Source organism: Actinia tenebrosa, unplaced genomic scaffold, assembly GCF_029948245.1.
Source record: "Actinia tenebrosa isolate PJP-AT-01 unplaced genomic scaffold, QUT_ActTen_1.0 PGA_scaffold14__42_contigs__length_11649687, whole genome shotgun sequence".
Lineage (NCBI taxonomy): Eukaryota > Metazoa > Cnidaria > Anthozoa > Actiniaria > Actiniidae > Actinia > Actinia tenebrosa.
The window spans coordinates 900,317-921,599 of record NW_028292574.1 but is presented as its reverse complement, the minus strand read 5'-3'; the positions used below and the strand labels follow the sequence as shown (position 1 = coordinate 921,599).

Below are 21,283 nucleotides of genomic sequence, written 5' to 3'. Positions count from 1 at the left end.
TTTCCATATGAAAACAAGCAAAGTCCACAAGTTAAAGGGACTATACAAACATGAAGCAAACCTTGATTGTTAACTACAATAAAAACCTGTGTGTAAGAATGTATTGGTTTAAGAAACTGCTGGCAGAAATTTGCAATTTTAAAGTGACCAAAAGTATGAAAACCAGTTTAGCCAAGCAAGAGCAATGTGCAGGTTCTTAAAATATGGATTACAGTGATGTGGTTAACACTATGATAAACATTTGTAACCAAGAAGTTTTACTTTTGAAGTTGACAAAATTTACATACAAGAAAAGTACCAACTATTAATACAAATAAAAGTAATATTCCTACAAACAAAAACAGTTTATATAAAGTACAGACTGTAATTGTTTCATTGGACCTAATTAAGATGCTAATATACAGCTTATATGAAATCCCAAATAGGAAACGTCCATTATTTTGTATTGGACCGGTCTTTTGAGATGGATTAATTTAGGTTAGCGATATAATTAATAGGGAATGGAGTTTCCAATGCTCTCCAATCAAAAAAAATAATTCAGACTAGAAGACTTCCTGTATGGCCTATCCAATTTTGGAAGTCCTCGAATTCCACATCCAATTATTTCTTAATTGGATAGCATGGAGTCCTATTACATATACTAATTGTCTTTAAGAACCTAAATTGAGAATCTAATAGCCCAACATCGTCAATAAACTATTGGTTGCCCCAAAATGCAAAAAAACCTATTTTGCCGTGCTTCACAAAATGTAGGTTTTCTTACATGCAGGTTTTTTACTCTAATTATTCACAACTCAATAATTGCAATGCAAGGACTGAAGGGATCTTTCACCATAAGGAGAAAATAAAGATAACAGATAAAAACACTTGCATTTGAGAGGAAAAAAAATAGACAATAAAAGCTCATTACAGTCGTAGAACAACTGTTATGCATAAACAAAAACCTCAACGTTTGTAAAAACAATGCCCTTGATAAGGGGTATTTCAATTATTTTTCACATTAGTATGCCTCTCTTGACAAAATAGTCGGCAGCTATGTGTTTCTGCACTTAGATTGATATTAATGATAATTTCATTTGATTGTGAAATAGGCAGCTGTGAAAAATAAAATATACCCTGCATATAGCCAGCTTTCTTCTATTCACACCCCTACTTTTCATGTGCTTTTTTCTAACAACCTTCCTCAATTATCAGTACTTGAATATGGTAAAAAAAAAAACTTGAAGAAATAGAAACGAAGCAAGATGCTGTGTGGAGTTAAAAAGCAATGTGGAGGTTGGGCAGAACAGATGAGAGAATGCTAAGGAAGCATGGTGCAGTAGCAGTGTTCTGCCAATTCCCAAGTGCTTTATGACTCCACAAAGCACAGCAAGTAAGTTTTTATTTGCTTTATAAAATACATTTCCTTACAATAAACGTTATTTTGGATAGAAATGAAGCAACTGAAAGTGTGTGGAAGTGCTGTGTGCTCTCATAAAGCACATGGCTCTCAACTATCAGAATGCAAGATTTATAACAGTTATTTTATCATTCTTTTTGGTACTCAGAGGTTGCAGGTCCATGCAAATATTCAAAAAACATTTCTGAGAAATATGCTCGAAAACACATAAGAGGATCGGATTTCTACTCTTTATGTGTTGGTTGTTATGTACCACATTCAAACCTGTGCAACATATTGGATCAGGTTTCCAAGGCCATCTATCCACCTAATGCTAGTATGGCCCACCTATATGAATTATCAATAAGTTAACATTTACCTTGGCATTGTTTTTGTCAAAATTGACCAACATGTCATTAGCCATATTCTGCACAGTAACAGGATTGTATTCAGGATGCTGAAAGTAAAGGAATCAGTGACATCTAGCTTCTTGTCCAAGTTGAGGTCTGCTTTCTTCCACTTTTCATGTGCTTCTTGTAAACCACCATCCTCTTCTGCAATAAGTCATACATTATTATAAAATTATAATAGCCACATACTGTAAACGTTATGTTAGCCATATAAAAGACTTCCAATGTATTAAAAAATATTTAGCCAGGCTCTACCGTGCTTTTAAGCCAGTGTAACTTCTTTAGCTTGATTGGTTTATGTATAGAATGTTACCAAATACATGTACAAGTAATGAAAAGTTGAACACACCTTGATTTGTAGAGCCTCAGAACTAACTGTAACATTACTATCTCCTTGTAGAAGCTTGTATCGGTATTCCTTCCATGAAATTAGCCCATCTCCATCTTTATCGATGGACTTGAACAAACCTTCGTTTTTCTGTCGAGCACTTTCTACGTGCTCTAGAATTCTTTCGTGTATCCATCGGGTTAATTCATCTTTATCGATGAGATGATCCCGGTCATAATCAACCTTGTGGAATATTTCAATGAGCTTTTTGTATCCCAGCATGTTTTCAAACACTAGTTCGCCGTCTTTTATTAGTTTACCAAGAAAAGCCTCGTGATGGTAGTCCTTGTTGATGTCTCCATCTCGTTCCAGTTTGGCTCCTTCAAGATGGTCTGGAGGCAGTAATTCTTTGTTTTTAATCATACTTTTAATATCTGTAATAATCACTCTGCTATTCGTTACCGGTTTGCCTTCACAAATGCTGAGTGTTACCATGATAACAGCTAAGAAGAATCCCTGGTTTAGACTCATCCTGCTCCTTTTGCTTCCACAGAACTTGTACTTGCTGACGGCCATCTTGGTTCATACAGACAACAAAGGCCTGGTTACGTCTGGGAACTTGCGGGACACTTACGGGACACTTACGGGACACTTACGGGACACTTACGGAACACTTACGGGATTGAATTGGGTTAGCCAGACCACAGGTAGCCCAAACTTGGTTTCTGTAGTGTCCTGTTATAAGGAAATGTATGGAGATTCTGCAAAAATTTCAATAAAATCATGGAAACGTGAAATAAAGCCTCAAAATTTTACCTGATTATTGAGAAATAGCACTTCTTTCGCTTCGCTCTGTGTGGTTATTTTTGAATTTAGCCCGTTTTTAAAACATAACCTCACAGAGCTGAAGAGACTAAGTGCTATTCTCAATAATCAGGTAAAATTTCTAGGCTTTATTTCACGTTTCGATGATTTTATTAAAATTTTTGAAGAATCCCCATACTTTTTTTCATAACATGACACCACAGAAACCAAGCTTGGACTACCTGTGGCGAGACACAAGAAAAAAGTGTACTAATAAATATGGGAAGTCCCAATTTGAATAAGTATTTTTCTGGACTGACTAGCCTCTCGTACATGTGAAAATGATTCATGCTATTTTATGTTTCCTAGTGAAAACGAGGCTGGTCATCCTCGGTAACCGAGGGGTAAAATTCAGTCCAGAACAATAGTTATTAGAAAGAGAATATTCTCTTGTTATTGGTTATACCATCAGTGGTCGAAAAAAGTACACACACAGTACTCAAGACAAATAACATTGTCTATCTATAAAGGGAATCTACGTGAGCGCCGGTACGTCTTTAAGTATTTTGCAGGGTGGTAGAGGAGAATGACCTGCTGTATATTACACAATAGCAATGCCTCATATTTACTAACGAAACCATAGTATGGAAGAACGACTTCCGGGTCCAAAACAAAAAGGAGCGGTTCTATAGCTAAATACCAAGATAATATGAACTAAGTTCTTTCATATTCTCTTGTAAATACTTTTTTTTTGTCTTTTTTCTTTTTCTTTGTGAGAGGATTTGTTAACGTTGTCAAAATTTCTAACTTTTTCAAGTGGGGGTTACTAGTAAATCATTGTGAATATTTTTCGCTTTATTTTAGCGCCACAATATTGTAAGGACAGTTGTATGGACCCGCGGAATGCTTCACAGTTTATGTCACGATTGAGGTGTCACTTCAACTGAGCCTGTTACAAGTGTTCGTGTCTTTTACCAAGAGATCCCTACAATTTAACAGTGACTCCACATATGATAAAACAGGAATTCCCTCCCCAAAGCCCCCACGCTCTCCCTCGCCCAACCTAGACTCCTCGGATACTAGGGGAGGAAAAAACACTGCCAACCTTTTTTTTTTTTTTATAGCAAAAAAAAAATATATATATATACAAACTTTGGAATAAAGAAGTAGTGATATGTTTGTCATCAAGCTAGTTGTTGAAATATCCGAGAGGGAGAAGGCGGGCTACGAATGTTTGTTTGTTTGTTTAATAATGTGGTTTGTTTTATTCTTTGACCTGTTTAGTTTTTTCCCTTGGGTTTTGGTGTCGTCCCTATTTTGTCTATAGGCGTCATGAAACCACTTGATCTAAAGGGTTTCGAGGAGAATATGTAAATTGAAAAATCGATGACAGCAGACATTCTTTTAATTGGGTTTCAAACGATTTTCTCTTTGAATTAGTTTGACTGCTTCAAATGTAATTTTTATTCAAGTAATCACACATTATGAAGCCAAAAGCTTGTGAATCAGGCGGCGGTGGTCAGCATCTACCATCAGTGAAATAGATATCGTCAATAGCAATGTCTCCCATGTATCCATTGCCTCTGACACCAACAAATGATATCTGCATTCAAATAGAAAATATCAATGTATTAGAAGTCTGAATCGCAAAGGGCATGCAATAATAAGGTCATTGTCATTAGATTTTTAAAAAAATGAAAATAAATCGCAATAATCAAATCATTTGGAAATGTTTGACTAAAATGAGAAGATAAAGTGAATAGAAGGGCAAAGGGAGTGAAGAAAGCAATGCGTTCAACTAGAGCGTTTCTTACCGTATAAGGAGAGCTTGTTGCAGGAAGTTGAACGTCAGCTCTAATCCAAGCATTACCTTGATTTCCCAACATCTTCCACAGTTCCTGTTCATTGGCTGGGTCAGAAATGAGCGAGTGTGTTACCGACAGAGAGCCAATATTTTTACCATACATGTGATAGTAAAAATGTAGACAGCGCTCCGTTGTTGAGGCGTATGCCTTGCTGCGTAAGATGGCTGTGTCGCCTTCTTTACGGGGAATAGAGGCTTCGATGTACAAAAACCAACCTGAAAAAAATCAGTAACGAAGGTCTAGTCTTCAGGCTTTTTGTCAAGATGACTAAACATCAAATGATCGTGTAGTTGTTTTAGGAGCGAACGTTAACTAGTGTTGTTACCCCATCTTCCAGTAGTGTGATCAGCTGCTGGTCCAGTTTTACCACTTGGTGTCTTCCCTAGTAATTGAGTCCAATCGAATTGATCTCCATCGATGTTAACAAACCCACACAGATCGCCCATGATGTCGAATGTACAGGTGTCTGGTCCTAAAATGTTCAATATGAAATCTTATGTACTAAGTTTCATCATAGCTCTATGCATTATATTTGTTGCACAAGACGAATACCCCAATTTTGATACCGCCAAGGCAAGAAAGGGGCCGGATCAGAATGCAGCCCAATTTGCAGGATATTACAATATGTTTCCAATTCTCAGGAGATTGAAATTATTTTTGAATTCTTTTGGAATTCTTTACTCCAAATTGAGCTGCTCATGCAAGGAGTCTATTCTAGGAATTATATAGGTTCAATACCTGGAGGAGGTGGGTTGGGTTTGATGGGAGTCAGTGGTCTTGTTGTTTGTCCTGTAGTTAAAAGAAAATGTCGGCGTTAAAAAAAATGAATACAATCACTGAATTCAGTTCTCAGTAAAACGCGATGCAATAAATGGTAGATTGCTGTAATTAAAGGAAATAATCACATAAGACATGGTAGTCATGTTGGGTTTGCACTTTGTGTCGACCTCGTGACAATGCTCAATAAAAGGTATGTATAAACACTGTAGCACATACCATTACACTTGTAGAGCAAGTCCGCTTGCTTGACATCCAGTGGGCTCAACCCAACACGTTGACCAAGCTGGATAGCATTTGGATCTAACGGAATGATAGTTGGTTGCCCATTGGAGGAGAAGGCGGTTTTGGAGTAATGCATGATAGCCAAATAGTCGTACCGTACACCAAGAGAATCTACTTGTGTGCGGTTGTACTTGTTGAAGTTATGTCTTCTCGCTTAAAAATAAAGAACACCTCAGTCCGGAATCTTTGCTTTCAAGTCATGTGAGGTTGGTAGGAATATATATAATCAGTAGAGTAGAGCATAGGATAGTGTGGGAGCTCGCGCGATTCTTTACGAATATATTTCACATGTCATGTGAGGATGGTAGGAATATATAACAAGTTGAGTGGAGCATGGATAAACATTAGTCGAGGATGAGACTTGGATGAGAAGAGACAGGTGAGGGAGATGATACTATTGTTTTGATCATGATCGTGTACAGATGAACGCAACTAGTTTTAGACTCAGGAATATTGAATTTTACTTACGTTCAGGAATATTGTCCCAGACGATTTTTACAAAGTTGTCTCGGTCCGGACGACTCTGTTCGTGCCAGAATCCCATTGCGTGGCCTAAAAAAAGCCAGAAGAGAGTTTAAAAAATGTGATCATAGCCAACGGAACTGACGGAAGATGTTATTACCAATCTCATGGGCAACAGTTCCTAAGTGCCAACAGCCTGATTTGAGAGACATTAGCTGCATGCCACCTTGACGACCAACGTACGACCAGCACCTACGGAAAACATACTATTACATGATCCAAGGAAACTAGGATACACAATTGGATATGATATTTTAAAATATATTAATGTCTATTAACTATACTGTGCCATTATGCGCAGAAGCTGAGGCGTTGCATGGACTTCGGGCCTTACTGCAGCTAAGCCAATGCGCACTTAATGTATAAATGGATTTACGCAGAATAATGTTCTAGCCCGAAGCCACTATTTATACATGGATGTCTCATTTAGCAGAGCTATTTTAGCGAAAGCCCTGTGAAAATAAAATTCATAAACTCTAATTACTAATAATACAGATAATGAAACACAATATATAAGAAATGAGCATGACGCTTTGTAGGTCGTTAAGCGCTTCAAATGACGTTTGCATTCGTTTATAAAACTTTTAGGCTCTTTGAATGATCTAATATCAAGGGGTAAAGTATCAAAAGTACGCGCCCCGTTATAGTTAAAGCCCCCTTGGTACTTAGTAGTCTTAACGAGGGGCAGAAGAAGTAAGTCGTGGTGCCTAGTTTTATAATGGTGAAATTCATTGGCTTGTCGAGATTCCGTTAAGAGGTAAGGTGGTGCTAGGCCGTTCGTTATATCTAAAGCCCCCTTGCTACTTAGTAGTCTTAACGAGGGGCAGAAGAAGTCAAGTCGGGGTGCCTAGTATAATAATGGTGAAATTCACTGGCTTGTCGAAATTCCGTTAAGAGGTAAGGTGGTGCTAGGCCGTTCGTGGCTTTGAAGACTAGCTTACATTTGAGATAATCTCGGCGAGCCGACCGCAAATCTGGCCAGCCAAGACTGGAACAGATGCAAATTCAGATGTATCAACGGCCCTGTTTAGATTAATGCATGCAGCGCGTGGCCCAGTTGACCAAGTGGGGAAAAACTGAGCTTTCAAGACAATGGGTCACGTCAAGCACACGGTACCCGGCTTGGAGGCCTGAAATCTTTCGTCCCCCCCCCCCCCCCCCCCCATCTTTTTTTTTTTTTTTTGCATTTTAAGATACTTGAATAAACATAGACGTTTGATGTTTCGCCCGCAATGTACCCATAGTGAAACCGATTCCTTTGGCACAAGAGTGTTTTAACTCTGAAACATGCGCATGCACTGTAAGTGGCGTTTTAAGACATTACGAAACGCGTAAAGATATCCATGCATTATGTATCTTTCTGTGGACACAGGATCATGAAGTTTTAACGTATACTTTAAGGGTATCACCTCCTAGGTAAAGGAAAAACAGAGCCTGGGTGGGAGGATGGCTTATGATTGCAATATACAAGTCATTCTGATTATCTGTCCACTATATGTAGTTTGCCGTCTGATATAAATGTTAACAGTCTGGCTGCACACAGCCTATATCAGTCTGTCCTACCCAGAGCCATTGAACATTTTTATGTAGTCCCTCTCAGTTGTTCTACGGACGAACTTAAGACACGTGTTCTCTTCCCACTCTCTGATAGCAGCATTGATGGAGGCAACGGCCTCTGGAACGTTTTCTGAACAAACAAAAGTCATTTATTTGTTGAAAAATATCAGTATATTGAAACAGTTCAATAGATCTGCTAGTTATATTCTCACTTACCTAACTCTAAAGAAATATCGTAAGGAACGATGAGATTGGACCATAGTTTAGTAGCGTCTGACGTCAGTCCACGAGCCCCAAGTGATGTCGTAGGGTCGCCAAAGAATCTCAGAGAATCTTTCTGGACATTGTTCAGTTGGATATCTCCTTCATGAAGATCAAGTAGCCAATTCTCTGTGGTTGAACAAGAAAAACACCCATATGAATATAATTCTTTGCCAAAATGGTGCATTAATTCACTGTCATCAAGTTCTTGAAAGGTGACTTTTTTTTAAAAAACCTGAAATTATTTATGATAATCTAGCCTTTCCGAGTCCGCTGAACGCATCCCAGCTAGAGACAGCCAGGCCCCAAGCTCGATGAAAGTCCAATAATTAAATTTGAATTTAGGAAGTTAATTTTTAGAAGGAAAGATCTAAGAACATGAGAACCCGGAGAAAAGTTCTCAAAACACACATGCTAAAACTATAACAGTCAACTCAATTAAAATGTGTTCGAACCACAGATGGGTTTTGCAACGAAGTATTAGTCAAGAATGAACCGTACTTTCTTTAAATGTTACATTTGTGTAATGATTATGATTGCTTTTGCCTGACTTTTTGATTGTTTTGTTCATCGAGCTGAGACTCTTGAAAAAACAGGCTCAGTGCGCATATATTTGACTCAAGTATTGAGCAGTTGGCACCACCACAAGCTCCTATGTGAACTACCCTGACTGTTTTAGTTGCAATTAGCTAATATTCACTGCATGCAGGAAATTCAAAATCAGTCATTCACCTCGACCTACCTTCTTCGAATGTAAGCGCACTCTGTCCGTGATAGAACACGACAAACGCAAGACAAAACAAGAAATGCATCTTCACTCGTTGGGTTTCTTAAAGAAATGCGATGATCCGAGGAAGTTATTGTCTTTTTGATATCTTTTAACCACACCTAGTAGTCAACTTGGCGACTTCGGGGGAGGGGGGACCCATACAGGGACAACCATATTGAGGAGGGGTAGGGTTCGTTATTTTAAAAAAATCCTTAGCTGAAGTTTGAAAGTTTCTTAGGATGATAGCCAATCACAATACAGTAAGGCATGCATGGCACTGACATAGTCGTCATGAGTGAGTATTGCATAATCCAATTCCGAAACCCAAAGAGGTTTTTTTGGTGTTTGATACATGGTGACTTGATTGATATAACAGACTGAACGGCTGAGAGCCTATAGTATCACTGGGTCTTTTTGTTTTCACCAAGCTCTTACGAGTCCCCCTGGTCTCTAGTCAAACACTGCTGGTTAAATACCAACCCTCATGCTTTGAAATATGCTAAGAAAGATGAAGAACATTGTCTCACGTTCAACTGGTAATTGTGCATTACAAAGATCAAATCTTACAGCTAAAATGACAAACTTTGTTTTCAAATTGAGCGAAAGACAAACTAAAAAAATGAATGAGATTTGGACTTTTTTATTTTCGGTGGAGGCGTCATGAAAAATATATTAGTGGTAAGCTAAATGGTTATTTGTTATTATAGCTACAGGAGCTAGTAGATATATTTGAGGACTTTTAGGGATTTTAGTCGGTCAGAAGCAAAAGGGCTCATACAATCAATCCTATATTTATCATTTAATAGAAACTTGTGAAAGACAAATACATTGGCTCAGGTGCGCTCACAGACCGCGTCTTTGTTTGGCTACGCCATGCCATCTTTTTGAAATATTGAACATCTTTCAGCATATTAAAAAGAGTTTTTAGAAACTGTTAAGGAGAGACAACTTGTATATCCAGACAATATCAAATGAAATTTAAACTTTATTTTTTCTTGAAATTTCATATTTATAAACTCACTCCTAAGAATTGACTAAAACGAAATGTACAAATATAGCTGCCACGTGACCAGCAGGCTTCTAAACCCTTTTAAAAGCCCTGTTCAAACAGCTCAGAAACACTTCAGAGATTGCCTTTTTACAACATGAAACCCTGAAAAACTGAAACACTGTAAAAGACTTTGAACTGCGATTATTGTTCGATAGCCACGCAACAGATATGTGTCTGTATATTAATATGTCTAGTATCTGCTAAAGAGTTTTTCGAGTCTTTTAATCTTTTTTTTTTTTTTTTTTTTTTCTTTTCTATCCCAGTAGGCTTTATTTTGGCGCTTTGTCACAAGAAAAATAGGCAACAAAAGTAGTTCTGTAAATATAGGATAGCATTGAAGAACGCTGTAGGTCTTCATTGAACTGAAATCCAAAACCAAAAGAGCAATTATTAAATTTCAAGAATTTGAAAGACAATCTTCGAACTTTTTTACCTTTACCGAAAATAAATACGTCATGTTTTTTTAGATATTATATTGTGCCTTTCGAAAGATACATCATGAAAAAATCTTGTTGTTTTCTTTTCAAACAGTAGAACTAGAAGTAGAGTAGATTTTTTTCAAATTTGATATAAAGTCATAGAATTTGAAGTAAAATCTGTTCCTAACTACAACAAGAAAACGTCTTCAGGTACTATGCATATAAACATGCATGAGTCATTCAAGGAAGTGGCTAGAAAATGATTAGACAATTGGTTAGTCAGCCGATTCCACTACAAAATAGATCCAAAATATGATATGCAGTAATAGAAAGGATCCGGGAAAGAGGTAACGGCATTTAACATCAATCGAGTCCACTTTAACGCGACCAAACTCGAACCAGCGTATCAATTTTTGTGACATGCGCACTGGAGGTTCACGTCCTTCGACTGTTTCAAGGGTGTCTTCGTTTTCCTTAAACTAAATAAAAAGAGCTTAGTTAGAATATAATAGGGCATGCCTTATTGTTGTGGCTGTCGCTGTTGGGAAGGGATTTATATAATACTAAATGCATGTTTAAAAGACAGAATGCAGAGAGGATCTTGAAGAAATTGCTGTCATGCTTATACAATATGCATTTATCTTTTCATCCTTTTTCTCAGGATGTGTCTTCGACTTTGTCCTTGAAGTCCATTTTCTTGGAACGATAGCCCCTACACCCATCACACAGCACTTATATAAACTTCACTTGTTTTTGTATTCAAAGTCAAAGATAATGTTCTTCATATATACTGCAAACTAGTGAAAACATCGATCATCAATTTTGTTTTCCATATAATCTTTCTATAGTTCTCGTTCATTGTAGTATACAAATATATATAAATTTTATCTAAATTGGGCTCCCTCTGGTCACAGTTAACCTTTTCACTATAATATTTTTTCATGGAGTCTACCCCGGGCAATGTTAAGCCGTCGAGGTGATATAGCTTCACTTTCTAAACGTATTTCTTCGCGCCAAGTGCGATCTTACCTCTTCAAACTTTGCCATTTCTACGTCATTCATTAATTTTTGTCGCGCAATTCGTTGATGCTCAAGGCTATCACAGAAATTGATCACAGCGTATTCAACGAGAGCGCCGAACACATACAGCAGACCGGATATGAGGATGTAATCACTGTACTTAGTGTATGTGACCTTGGGAAGAGATGATCTTACTGCGGCACTCAAGGTAATCATCGTTAGAACCTGAAATAGAACAAATTGTATTGGCCTATAAAATAAAGTGGTCAGTTCAATTACAATTATTCTTTTTACATCGACAAAATCGATGACATACATCAGGTAACCGGTTAGACATGTCAGCGAGCCGAAGACAAGAACTTGAATGGTTTTTTGTTTATTTTTAATTTTTTCCTTTTTTATTTATTTCCTTTTTTATTGTATATACCGAATCCCTAAAACTGTCACAATTTAGCGATATATTTATATATATATGTATCCCCCCTTTTTCCAAGGAAAGGCAACAGGATAAAGCTACTATATCAGTACTAGTTGTACTACGAAGTATATATATATATATAAATCTCAACCGTTGGTCCATATTAAACACACACATTCTAAAAATAAAAAGTATATATAATAATAAGTATATATATCCAAATGAAAAAAAATATGTGGTGATGTCTTACCGTCGTAATACACAGAGCAACCCTAGCCGGAGCTGCTTTGTAGTTAATCCAGAATGATACCCAGGATAAGGCTACTATTAATACTAGTGGTACATATGTCTCAGTGATAAATAAGGTAATCCTGCGCTTGAAGCGGAAAACCAGAGACAACCTTGAATATTTACCTAAAAATGTTAGCATTAATAGTGTCACACTGAAGTAGGTACAGGTAGATCGATCTGAACTGTACAATGCTATGTCTGAGATTAATTAGATTACCTATCGGGTTTCGGAAGTGAAATTCTGGATGGTTTCTAAGTGAGAGTAAAAAACCTCGAACAGAGACAGCAAACAATGTTTATACTGACTGCCGCAGCATGCTGTCTCTAACGTTATTTTTACTCTACTGAGTATTGATGGCTTTCACGGCGGCCATGTTGGAGGAACTTAACAAAAGAATTGTCAATGAATTATTTTGTTATATCCTCCAACATGGCCGCCGTGTCTTTTGTTATTTACTTCTCTTACAATGGTTGAAAACTATCAATATAGGTTTAGATTCAACCTGTTTTTTTTTAGCATTTGCCCACAGTCCGGTGTTCTGACATCATCTGCACGCGCACATCGTAACGGATTGCTAAAGTTATTTACCGTCATCCTAATGTTGGTCTGGATAGGGAAAAATTATGCCCTTTGCATTGATGTCTTGAAAGTGGACCTCGCCCGTTCGTATTGGCCATCGTAAACCTTGATCGTTTACTAGGTAGTCGTGGAATTAATTAAAAGGTAAATCAGTGGGCGTTTAGATTTCTGATCGTGTGACGGAGTATAAAGAAAGAATTGATATAAAAGTGAGTTTCAGTTTTACACTTTATAATACACTGAACAAAATTACTCGATTCTGATTGGACAAGAGGAGTACAATTAAATCCCAAATCGTACTCTGTAGAGTCCAAATTAATAATTTTGTTGAGTTTATTATAAACAAAATATAGCACGATCTTCTCATACAATTTGGAATATATAGATACTCGTGATATTTTGAAAGTTCTCAAATTGGACTCGCCTAAGATGATCGCCTAATTTTGAAAACTTTCAAAACATCACTTGTACCTATAAATTTAGAATTGTACTCGAGATCGCGAGGCTTCCTACTGTGCAAGCAAAAATCAATTTTGTTGTAGTTGCTTAACTTATTACTGACGCACCTGTTGTGTACGAGTCAACGTATTCTTTGCCTTTGGCGCTCAGCAGATCCATCTGTGGCAGACTAATGTCTTTTTCTATGGTAACTGACTTCTTCTCGCCGAACTTCCACTTTAATATAACATTGTCAGTGGAGCCAGAATCTATGGGAGGCAAAATTGATATTGTAGACAACAGGTGGCTTGTGACAATGCATCATTACTGGGGCGATTGAATTGTAGGACAATGCAATGTATAATAGGTCGATTCCGGCCGTCATGCGATCTTGCCAATTCCAATCAATCAACAGCAAAAAGTACCTCACGTTAGGGGTAAAACGTTAACAAAAATCAACACAGCGAACGTAAACCATCCTGCCCCCATAGACCTCTCACCTTCCCACATATATCCCATCATACTCCTTATTTAACTGGTAATGCTGTCCAATTGTTGCATCCCATAGACCTCTCACCTTCCCACATATATCCCATCATACTCCTTATTCAACTGGTAATGCTGTCCAATTGTTACACCCCATCGACCTCTCACCTTCCCACATATATCCCATCATACTCCTTATTCAACTGGTAATGCTGTCCAATTGTTACACCCCATAGACCTCTCACCTTCCCACATAATATATCCCATCATACTCCTTATTCAACTGGTAATGCTGTCCAATTGTTACACCCCATACACCTCTCACCTTCCCACATATAATCCATCATACTACTTATTAAACTGGTAATGCTGTCCAATTGTTACACCCCATAGACCTCTCACCTTCCCACATAATATATCCCATCATACTCCTTATTTAACTGGTAATGCCGTCCAATTGTTACACCCCATCGACCTCTCACCTTCCAACATAATATATCCCATCATACTTCTTATTCAACTGGTAATGCTGTCCAATTGTTATACCCCATAGACCTCTCACCTTCCCACATAATATATCCCATCATACTCCTTATTCAACTGGTAATGTTGTCCAATTGTTATACCCCATAGACCTCTCACCTTCTCACATATATCCCATCATACTTCTTATTTAACTGGTAATGCTGTCCAATTGTTACACCCCATAGACCTCTCACCTTCCTACATATAATCCATCATACTCCTTATTCAACTGGTAATGCTGTCCAATTGTTACACCCCATAGACCTCTCACCTTCCTACATATAATCCATCATACTTCTTATTCAACTGGTAATGCTGTCCAATTGTTACACCCCATAGACCTCTTACCTTCCCACATAATATATCCCATCATACTTCTTATTCAACTGGTAATGTTGTCCAATTGTTACACCCCATAGACCTCTCACCTTCTCACCTCTCACCTCCCTATAAAACAAAGGTCATACTCACAGCTCATGATATCAAGATGGCATGTCTGACTATCCATCGGGTATTTATGAAGATCCATTGGACAAATACCAGTGATAGATATCCTACACAGATAACATTTTTAATCGTTTCGACCAAGCAAGTACTTTGATTTATCCTTTGTGTATTTTCTAACTTAATATATGCAGCTAGATCAGCCAATCTAAATAAAGGTTTTGTGGGATTGCATGTACGTCAGAAGGGATGATAGAAACAAGACAATCGTTTTACATGTGAAATGATAAGGGATTCTATTGTTCTGCCAAATAAAACATGGCCGTCCGCTACGGCACGTAAAGGAGTCCCCTAAATGTAGCTAACCGGTATTGTATGGTAAGTAGACATCCCCTAAAGGCAAGAACCCGCAAGTATGCTACGGGCAGTCTACGTTTCCTAAAGGTAAACATCCGGTATGCTACGGCCAGTCTACGTTTCCTAAAGATAAACACCCGGTATGCTACGGCCACTCTACGTTTCCTAAAGGTAAACATCGGGTATGCTACGGCCAGTCTACGTTTCCTAAAGGTAAACACCCGGTATGCTACGGCCAGTCTACGTTTCCTAAAGGTAAACACCCGTTATGCTACGGCCAGTCTACGTTTCCCAAAGGTAAACATCCGGTATGCTACGGCCTGTCTACGTTTCCTAAAGATAAACACCCGGTATGCTACGGCCACTCTACGTTTCCTAAAGGTAAACATCCGGTTTGCGACGGCCTGTCTACGTTTCCTAAAGATAAACACCCGGTATGCTACGGCCACTCTACGTTTCCTAAAGGTAAACACCCGGTATGCTACAGCCAGTCTACGTTTCCTAAAGGTAAACATCCGGTATGCTACGGCCAGTCTACGTTTCCTAAAGGTAAACACCCGGTATGCTACAGCCAGTCTACGTTTCCTAAAGGTAAACATCCGGTATGCTACGGCCAGTCTACGTTTCCTAAAGGTAAACACCCGGTATGCTACAGCCAGTCTACGTTTCCTAAAGGTAAACACCCGGTATGCTACAGCCAGTCTACGTTTCCTAAAGGTAAACATCCGGTATGCTACGGCCAGTCTACGTTTCCTAAAGATAAACACCCGGTATGCTACAGCCAGTCTACGTTTCCTAAAGGTAAACATCCGGTTTGCGACGGCCTGTCTACCTAAAGTTAGCCGGTACTCGGTAGTTACCCGTGTGTCAACGTAAATGTTGTCTTACCTCGTGCTTGTAAAGATAGTTCCATTGGGCCAAATGATCAACATGTAGTTGTCTTTGGTGATCTCGTGTAACAGGGAAGCTTTTTCGTTGGTAAAAAAAGTATCAGGAATCCAAATATCGTTTAGCATGTCTCCTTGAATGACAAGGCTTTCATCCAAGTCAAACTGCAAGCGAGGGTCGTGCCATGTTTGACGGAAGTAAATCATAATCTTATAGTCCTAAAAAAAACATGTATGACTCAACAATGTTCGTTGGGTGTGTGATGAGAACGAGGCTCAAGCTGACAAGTATAAAGATCCTACTTATTTGCTCTATGATTAGTTGACCAATCATCAATGACATACTAAAGAAAATGCAATAAAATACTTCCTCAACGACCGGCAGAAATAGCCGCGGCATGTTTTGCCTTCATTATTTCATTTTCTTTTCATATTCCCCTCCAGCTAATCGGGTACATACCATGTCAGTGACTGATATTTCTCCAATATTGACTATAAAGATATCGACATAGACTTTAACAGGATCACCTGATGATAAAACACGTCCATGGTTAGCTTTAGTCTTTAGCATCCCTTTTTATCTTATATGCTAACCACAGGTATCACGACACTCACCTCCAAATCCTGGCCGCAGTCTCTTGTCATAGTCCTTTTTCATGTCATTCAATATCCGGGTAACATTGTCTCGTTTGATGTTTTGCTCGATGTCATTCAGCGCATGTGCTCTAGGAGGTATTAAAGCAGGGCATGTAAGACTAGTGAAGCGATAGTTTGCCCGTGGGGGGGGGGGGGGGGTACTCCCCTATATTCGCTATACGGGTACTTGCCGCCAAACAGGGTATGGTTTTCAGCGAAACTACTCTGGAACCGGGTATATAAAATCGCGCTCGCTCTGGGACAGGGTACATGAAATCACGCTCTCTCCTCTCTGGAACAGGGTATCCATTTTTGCAATACCGGAATAGGTTATGATTTTCAGCGATCTTGCTCTGGAACAGGGTGTGAATTTCAGCGATTTTGCTCTGGAGCAGGGTCAGGGTTCAGAGGGCTCAGCGGCACATACCTACCCTAAACGGACAAGAGTAAACCCCTCCCCCCCCCCCCCCCACCCCCCGGGAGTTCATTGTACTAGATTCGACCCTTCTTAAGATCGTTTGTCTTACAGTGAATGGCTAGCGTGAAAATACAATAAAAATGCCACGAATTCCATGAGAAAGTGTGATTTCTTTTATATTTCCATGTTAACCTCGTATCTGCGACACGATTTAAAAAGGGTCTACTGACAACCTATTGACTCATACTTTGAAAGATTAACAATCTTCATGTTCGATTTCGATGAGATTAGAAATATATTTGACGTTTCAAGTCAATTTAGAATTTGTTTTAGTTAAATTTCATATCCTATGCAGTCCTGCATATACAGTTGATATTTGCGCAATTGTATCCAAGAAGAATGATATTGTGTTTCATATTTAGCGATCCATGATGCACCCTTCAGTTTCAAAATCATAGATCTGCCACTGGCAAGGATGAAATGAAATAAAGCCTTTATGATTTATTCAGGATAATTACTTTCTTCCAACGCATTTCCGAGATTCTTCTGGACCATGATATTTCCAACATATAATAATTACAACATTCAGATTCAACACGTAATTCTAACAAGATTCGGGTTATATGTGTCATTTCTAACGAGCTTTCAAAATATGTCCAAATGAGTTTTACAGACCAATTCTATTATTTCCATTGCAAAGGGCAAGTAGAACTGAAAGAATATTAGGAGAGTATAAGGGAATAGAGATTTAATAAGTTAGTGATGTTAAAAACTGTTCTAGCACAGACTTTTAATTAAAATACATTCAAGAAATGGCTTCGTAATTTGACTGAAACAAACTTAAGCAGTTTGAATAAACATTTACATATACGCGTTGTGTTCATATCTCGTAATTAGAATTTAACTACTTGGGATTCCCGCAGTGAGCTTAATATTATGTTTTAAGAAGCAATGCAAATTGCAAAGTCAAGATCACAGTAGGAACCCGCTGGACGCCATCTTTGTTCTCAGCCTGTCAGTATGGTATAAGATAAACATAGTTTGAATGAATGATGCTCTCATCGAAAAAAAACAACAAACTATTTCATAAGGTAACAGATTTTATACACAAAATACGCTTTTTAGAAAAATTATTTTTTCAGTTTTTGCAGATATGAACTTCTGGTTTTTGCCAGAGTTGTCTTGATTGCCATTGGTATGAATACCACAAATTGATTTTTTCTTGGTGATCGGTGACCATCAGAATTGAAATAAAAGAGCTCGCTCCCCACCGTGAGTACGCGGATCTCCGATAGTGAGTTCTGAGGTTTTTCTCCAGATTATCGCCTTCGATAGCATGATTTCCAAATTTAATTTAGTATTTTGAAAAGCTTCCAATAAGAGTACCAAATCCGATGCAATTGGGCCTCGATTTTAGAAATGTTGGCTTCACTAAAGGAGTGTTCCCAAACCAAAGCCTTTTGGGAATAATCTTAGTACTAATTTAGTAGATTTGGATCTTTATGTTAATGTATTTTCCAATGCGTTATTCACACACAAACAAATTAAGTGTTTTTGAACCGGGAACGACACGTTGCAATGGAAAGCAAAAAACGAGGACCTGGAAGGCGAAATGACCCAGGGATTATTCAATCGAGAGGCTTTTCATTCTTTTCATTTTTTCTTTTTCTTTTTTTTTCTTTTTCTTTTTCTTTTTTTTTTCTTTTTCTATTTCCTTTTTCCTTTTTTGGTCGTCCTAGAAATACGATAATAATATTAACTTCGTTTTAAAATTTAATTTGCTGCACTGACTATTTTGAAAAAGAAGCATCACATCCTAAGTTTTCCGCGAAAGATAGCAAAATAAGAGTCTTCCAACTCACTAAATTGCTATTAAATCTAGTTGTCAAATCCCATATTCTCAATTGTCCTACTTCCTAATTCCTATGAGTTTTAATTTCAATAAGCATTTCTATCCTTCACAGGCTCAACCTGTATCAGTTTACCCTTGTTTGCATATGTTTTTCCTAAGTTTCCTTTTATTCTATTTGCTTTACGAGTCTTTGCAATATTGATCAAAATTGAAAATCAAAATCTTTACGTCACAAAGACAGCAGGTTTTGGTGATATTTTGTGTTAATTAATGAATCGCTTTTCTTCTGGTGTTTGTTTCAATAACATCAATATAAAGATCTTATCTGCGAGGTTGGTAAGATTAATTACAATAATTTACTCCACCTAAGAAAGATAGAGGGATGTTTACAAATCATCTTGCGAGGTTCATTGCGTTTGCATTGAAAAGAAACTTGTGGCGCAAACCAGGGTCTAGCACTAAATGCAATATTGCAGGCAATGTTGCTAGAGTAGGATAGTTTTCTAGTTCAACAACTTTGCGTGCAACAAATTGCGTCGTGTGGCATCGCTCGCAAAATCGATTATCTACAACATATATGATAAAAAACTAGACGCTTCATTGGAGGGACCCATTAAAAGTCAACATATGAGTTGAGTGCATGTGTGTGAGTGATAGTGGGCTAACTTGAAAACCAGTATACCTTATTTCTATATTTCTTTTTTTTTTTTATATTTTATTTGTGTGCAGTTTTGCTGTAAAGAATCCATGCCACAACGCTATACATTATTTAGGAGATTGCGTGTCAAATCTTTGGTTACAAGATCAACTGAGAAGTGAAGATTTACCAATCATTGACCACAATTGAATTGGTTTGAGTTAAGAGTAGCTTTTTCTAATTTTTTAGTCGTCGTACCTTTTGTTACACCGATCTCGCCACCGAGGATTAGGTCGGAGCAGGGTGGAAAGGACCGACACCTTTCATAAAGAGAGAAAAGATAAATTGACACTGATCTACTGCAATATAAAGATAGCGCTTAAGCTCCTTAGGAACCACAAATTATCAGAGATGTTCATTACCATGCACGACAGACAAGATACCGCATTGTTAAATCGAGTTTGCGGACACCATTCCTATAAGTTAAGCTTTTAAGTAACGCATATCAAACCCTTTGCAAGTCTTTAGTAGGAAAATAAGAGAGATCTGATTTCTCTTTCGAGAAAAATCAACAACCAAACGCCGTAAGACAGAATGCTCGCGCGATGGTAGTGCAACCATAGCAGATTAGCAGAACTTCAAGCAATCCGGCATATTAGCACAAAAAATAGGCGTAGTGTGGTATGTGTTGAACAATCTTACGGTTTAACAAAATACAATAGTAATATATATGCATGGAAATTAAAATAATTATCTAAAAGTAAAACAAATGTCTCAATATATAATATCCCGATGAAAAAACTAGAAAGCTAAAAAAAACTATTGTATGGCACATACGTTAACATTAACGCGATTATTGTTATTATTATCATCATCATCATCATCATCATCCTCATTATTATTATTATTATTATTATTATTATTATTATCTTCTTTTTTGGGGGGAGGGGTATTTGTTTCTTAAAATGTTCTAGTCTTAAAATTGCTTGAATTTTCTGAGTGGCGAAAAAAAAAAAAGTAAAGAAGTTCTAATGGTATTTTAACTTAGGGATAATTTTCGTTAACGAGGCGACCATCCACAGTGCCGAGGTAATGCTATCGTAAGCATCTTTCCTGTCCGCAGTAAAAACATATAAACAAACTGGAACTTTGATATTATGGCTTTATGGGGCCAGACTCAACACCGTTCCTAAAGTAGGTTAATAGGGAATATTTCTCAACATTATTTTTAAATTTCACAATGATAGTTGAAAAATTCTCTTGAACATAAGAAATGGTATTAAATAAGAGTAGTCTTGTCTGTCCATGAATGCAGAGTCAGTCAGTAATCATGTATCGTGCCTTTGTGTGTACACCACGCGCCAGACAAAATCTACTTAAATCGAATTTAGCCACTCATCTTGTCTGAAGCAAATGACAGTGAGTTTTATCACGATAGGAATTGTTCTTTACAAAACCAAAGGCAAAAATATCACTTGCGTGCATCTTATAACATTAGCCGAGGATGTTCATGTTTTTGTGACTAAAATATTTTGTTAATCGTCGGTATCTGACCGACGATTCCGATTTCATCAGATGAGTATTAAAAATCCGTCAAGAAAGCATGGATTGACTTACTTGAGATCTAATAGTTGCAGACTGACAGATACAAGTGACAGTATCACAAGAAACTGACTGGCACCCATCTTGGATGTTACTGAGGCGATCGACTCTGAAAGTGGATCGACGTAGATGAATCAGTTCTACTGAAGGTCTCCAAATAAGTGATATTATGTATACACTCATTAAATATTGAAGCTGAGGAAAGGAGGGGAGGAAAGGCTCTATCACTGAGCTTTAAAAAATTGAGAAATTAAAATATACTACAA

At 37.7% G+C, this 21,283-nt stretch overlaps 2 protein-coding genes, 1 long non-coding RNA gene and 1 pseudogene across 3 annotated transcripts in view; all 4 read right to left on the bottom strand.

The window, feature by feature from the left end:
• Positions 1-21,283, bottom strand: part of LOC116298776 (uncharacterized) — a 231,119-nt gene that overhangs the window by 184,315 nt on the left and 25,521 nt on the right. The window lies entirely within an intron of this gene.
• Positions 305-2,702, bottom strand: LOC148911135 (45 kDa calcium-binding protein-like; annotated as a pseudogene).
• LOC148911134 (meprin A subunit beta-like) lies at positions 4,308-9,078 on the bottom strand. Its single transcript, XM_089029825.1, has 10 exons — positions 8,930-9,078; positions 8,143-8,316; positions 7,933-8,056; positions 6,470-6,561; positions 6,316-6,399; positions 5,782-6,000; positions 5,524-5,574; positions 5,111-5,257; positions 4,735-5,000; positions 4,308-4,523 (listed from the first exon to the last, which is right to left on the bottom strand). Exons 1-10 carry the CDS (start codon positions 8,997-8,999, stop codon positions 4,440-4,442), a joined length of 1,311 nt encoding a protein of 436 aa, XP_088885951.1. The 5' UTR covers positions 9,000-9,078; the 3' UTR covers positions 4,308-4,439.
• LOC116293902 (gamma-aminobutyric acid receptor subunit beta-like) lies at positions 10,417-21,120 on the bottom strand. The gene is made up of 9 exons (XM_089029309.1): positions 21,033-21,120; positions 16,488-16,597; positions 16,333-16,400; positions 15,874-16,091; positions 14,656-14,738; positions 13,302-13,442; positions 12,115-12,278; positions 11,456-11,671; positions 10,417-10,905 (listed from the first exon to the last, which is right to left on the bottom strand). Exons 1-9 carry the CDS (start codon positions 21,098-21,100, stop codon positions 10,702-10,704), a joined length of 1,272 nt encoding a protein of 423 aa, XP_088885435.1. The 5' UTR covers positions 21,101-21,120; the 3' UTR covers positions 10,417-10,701.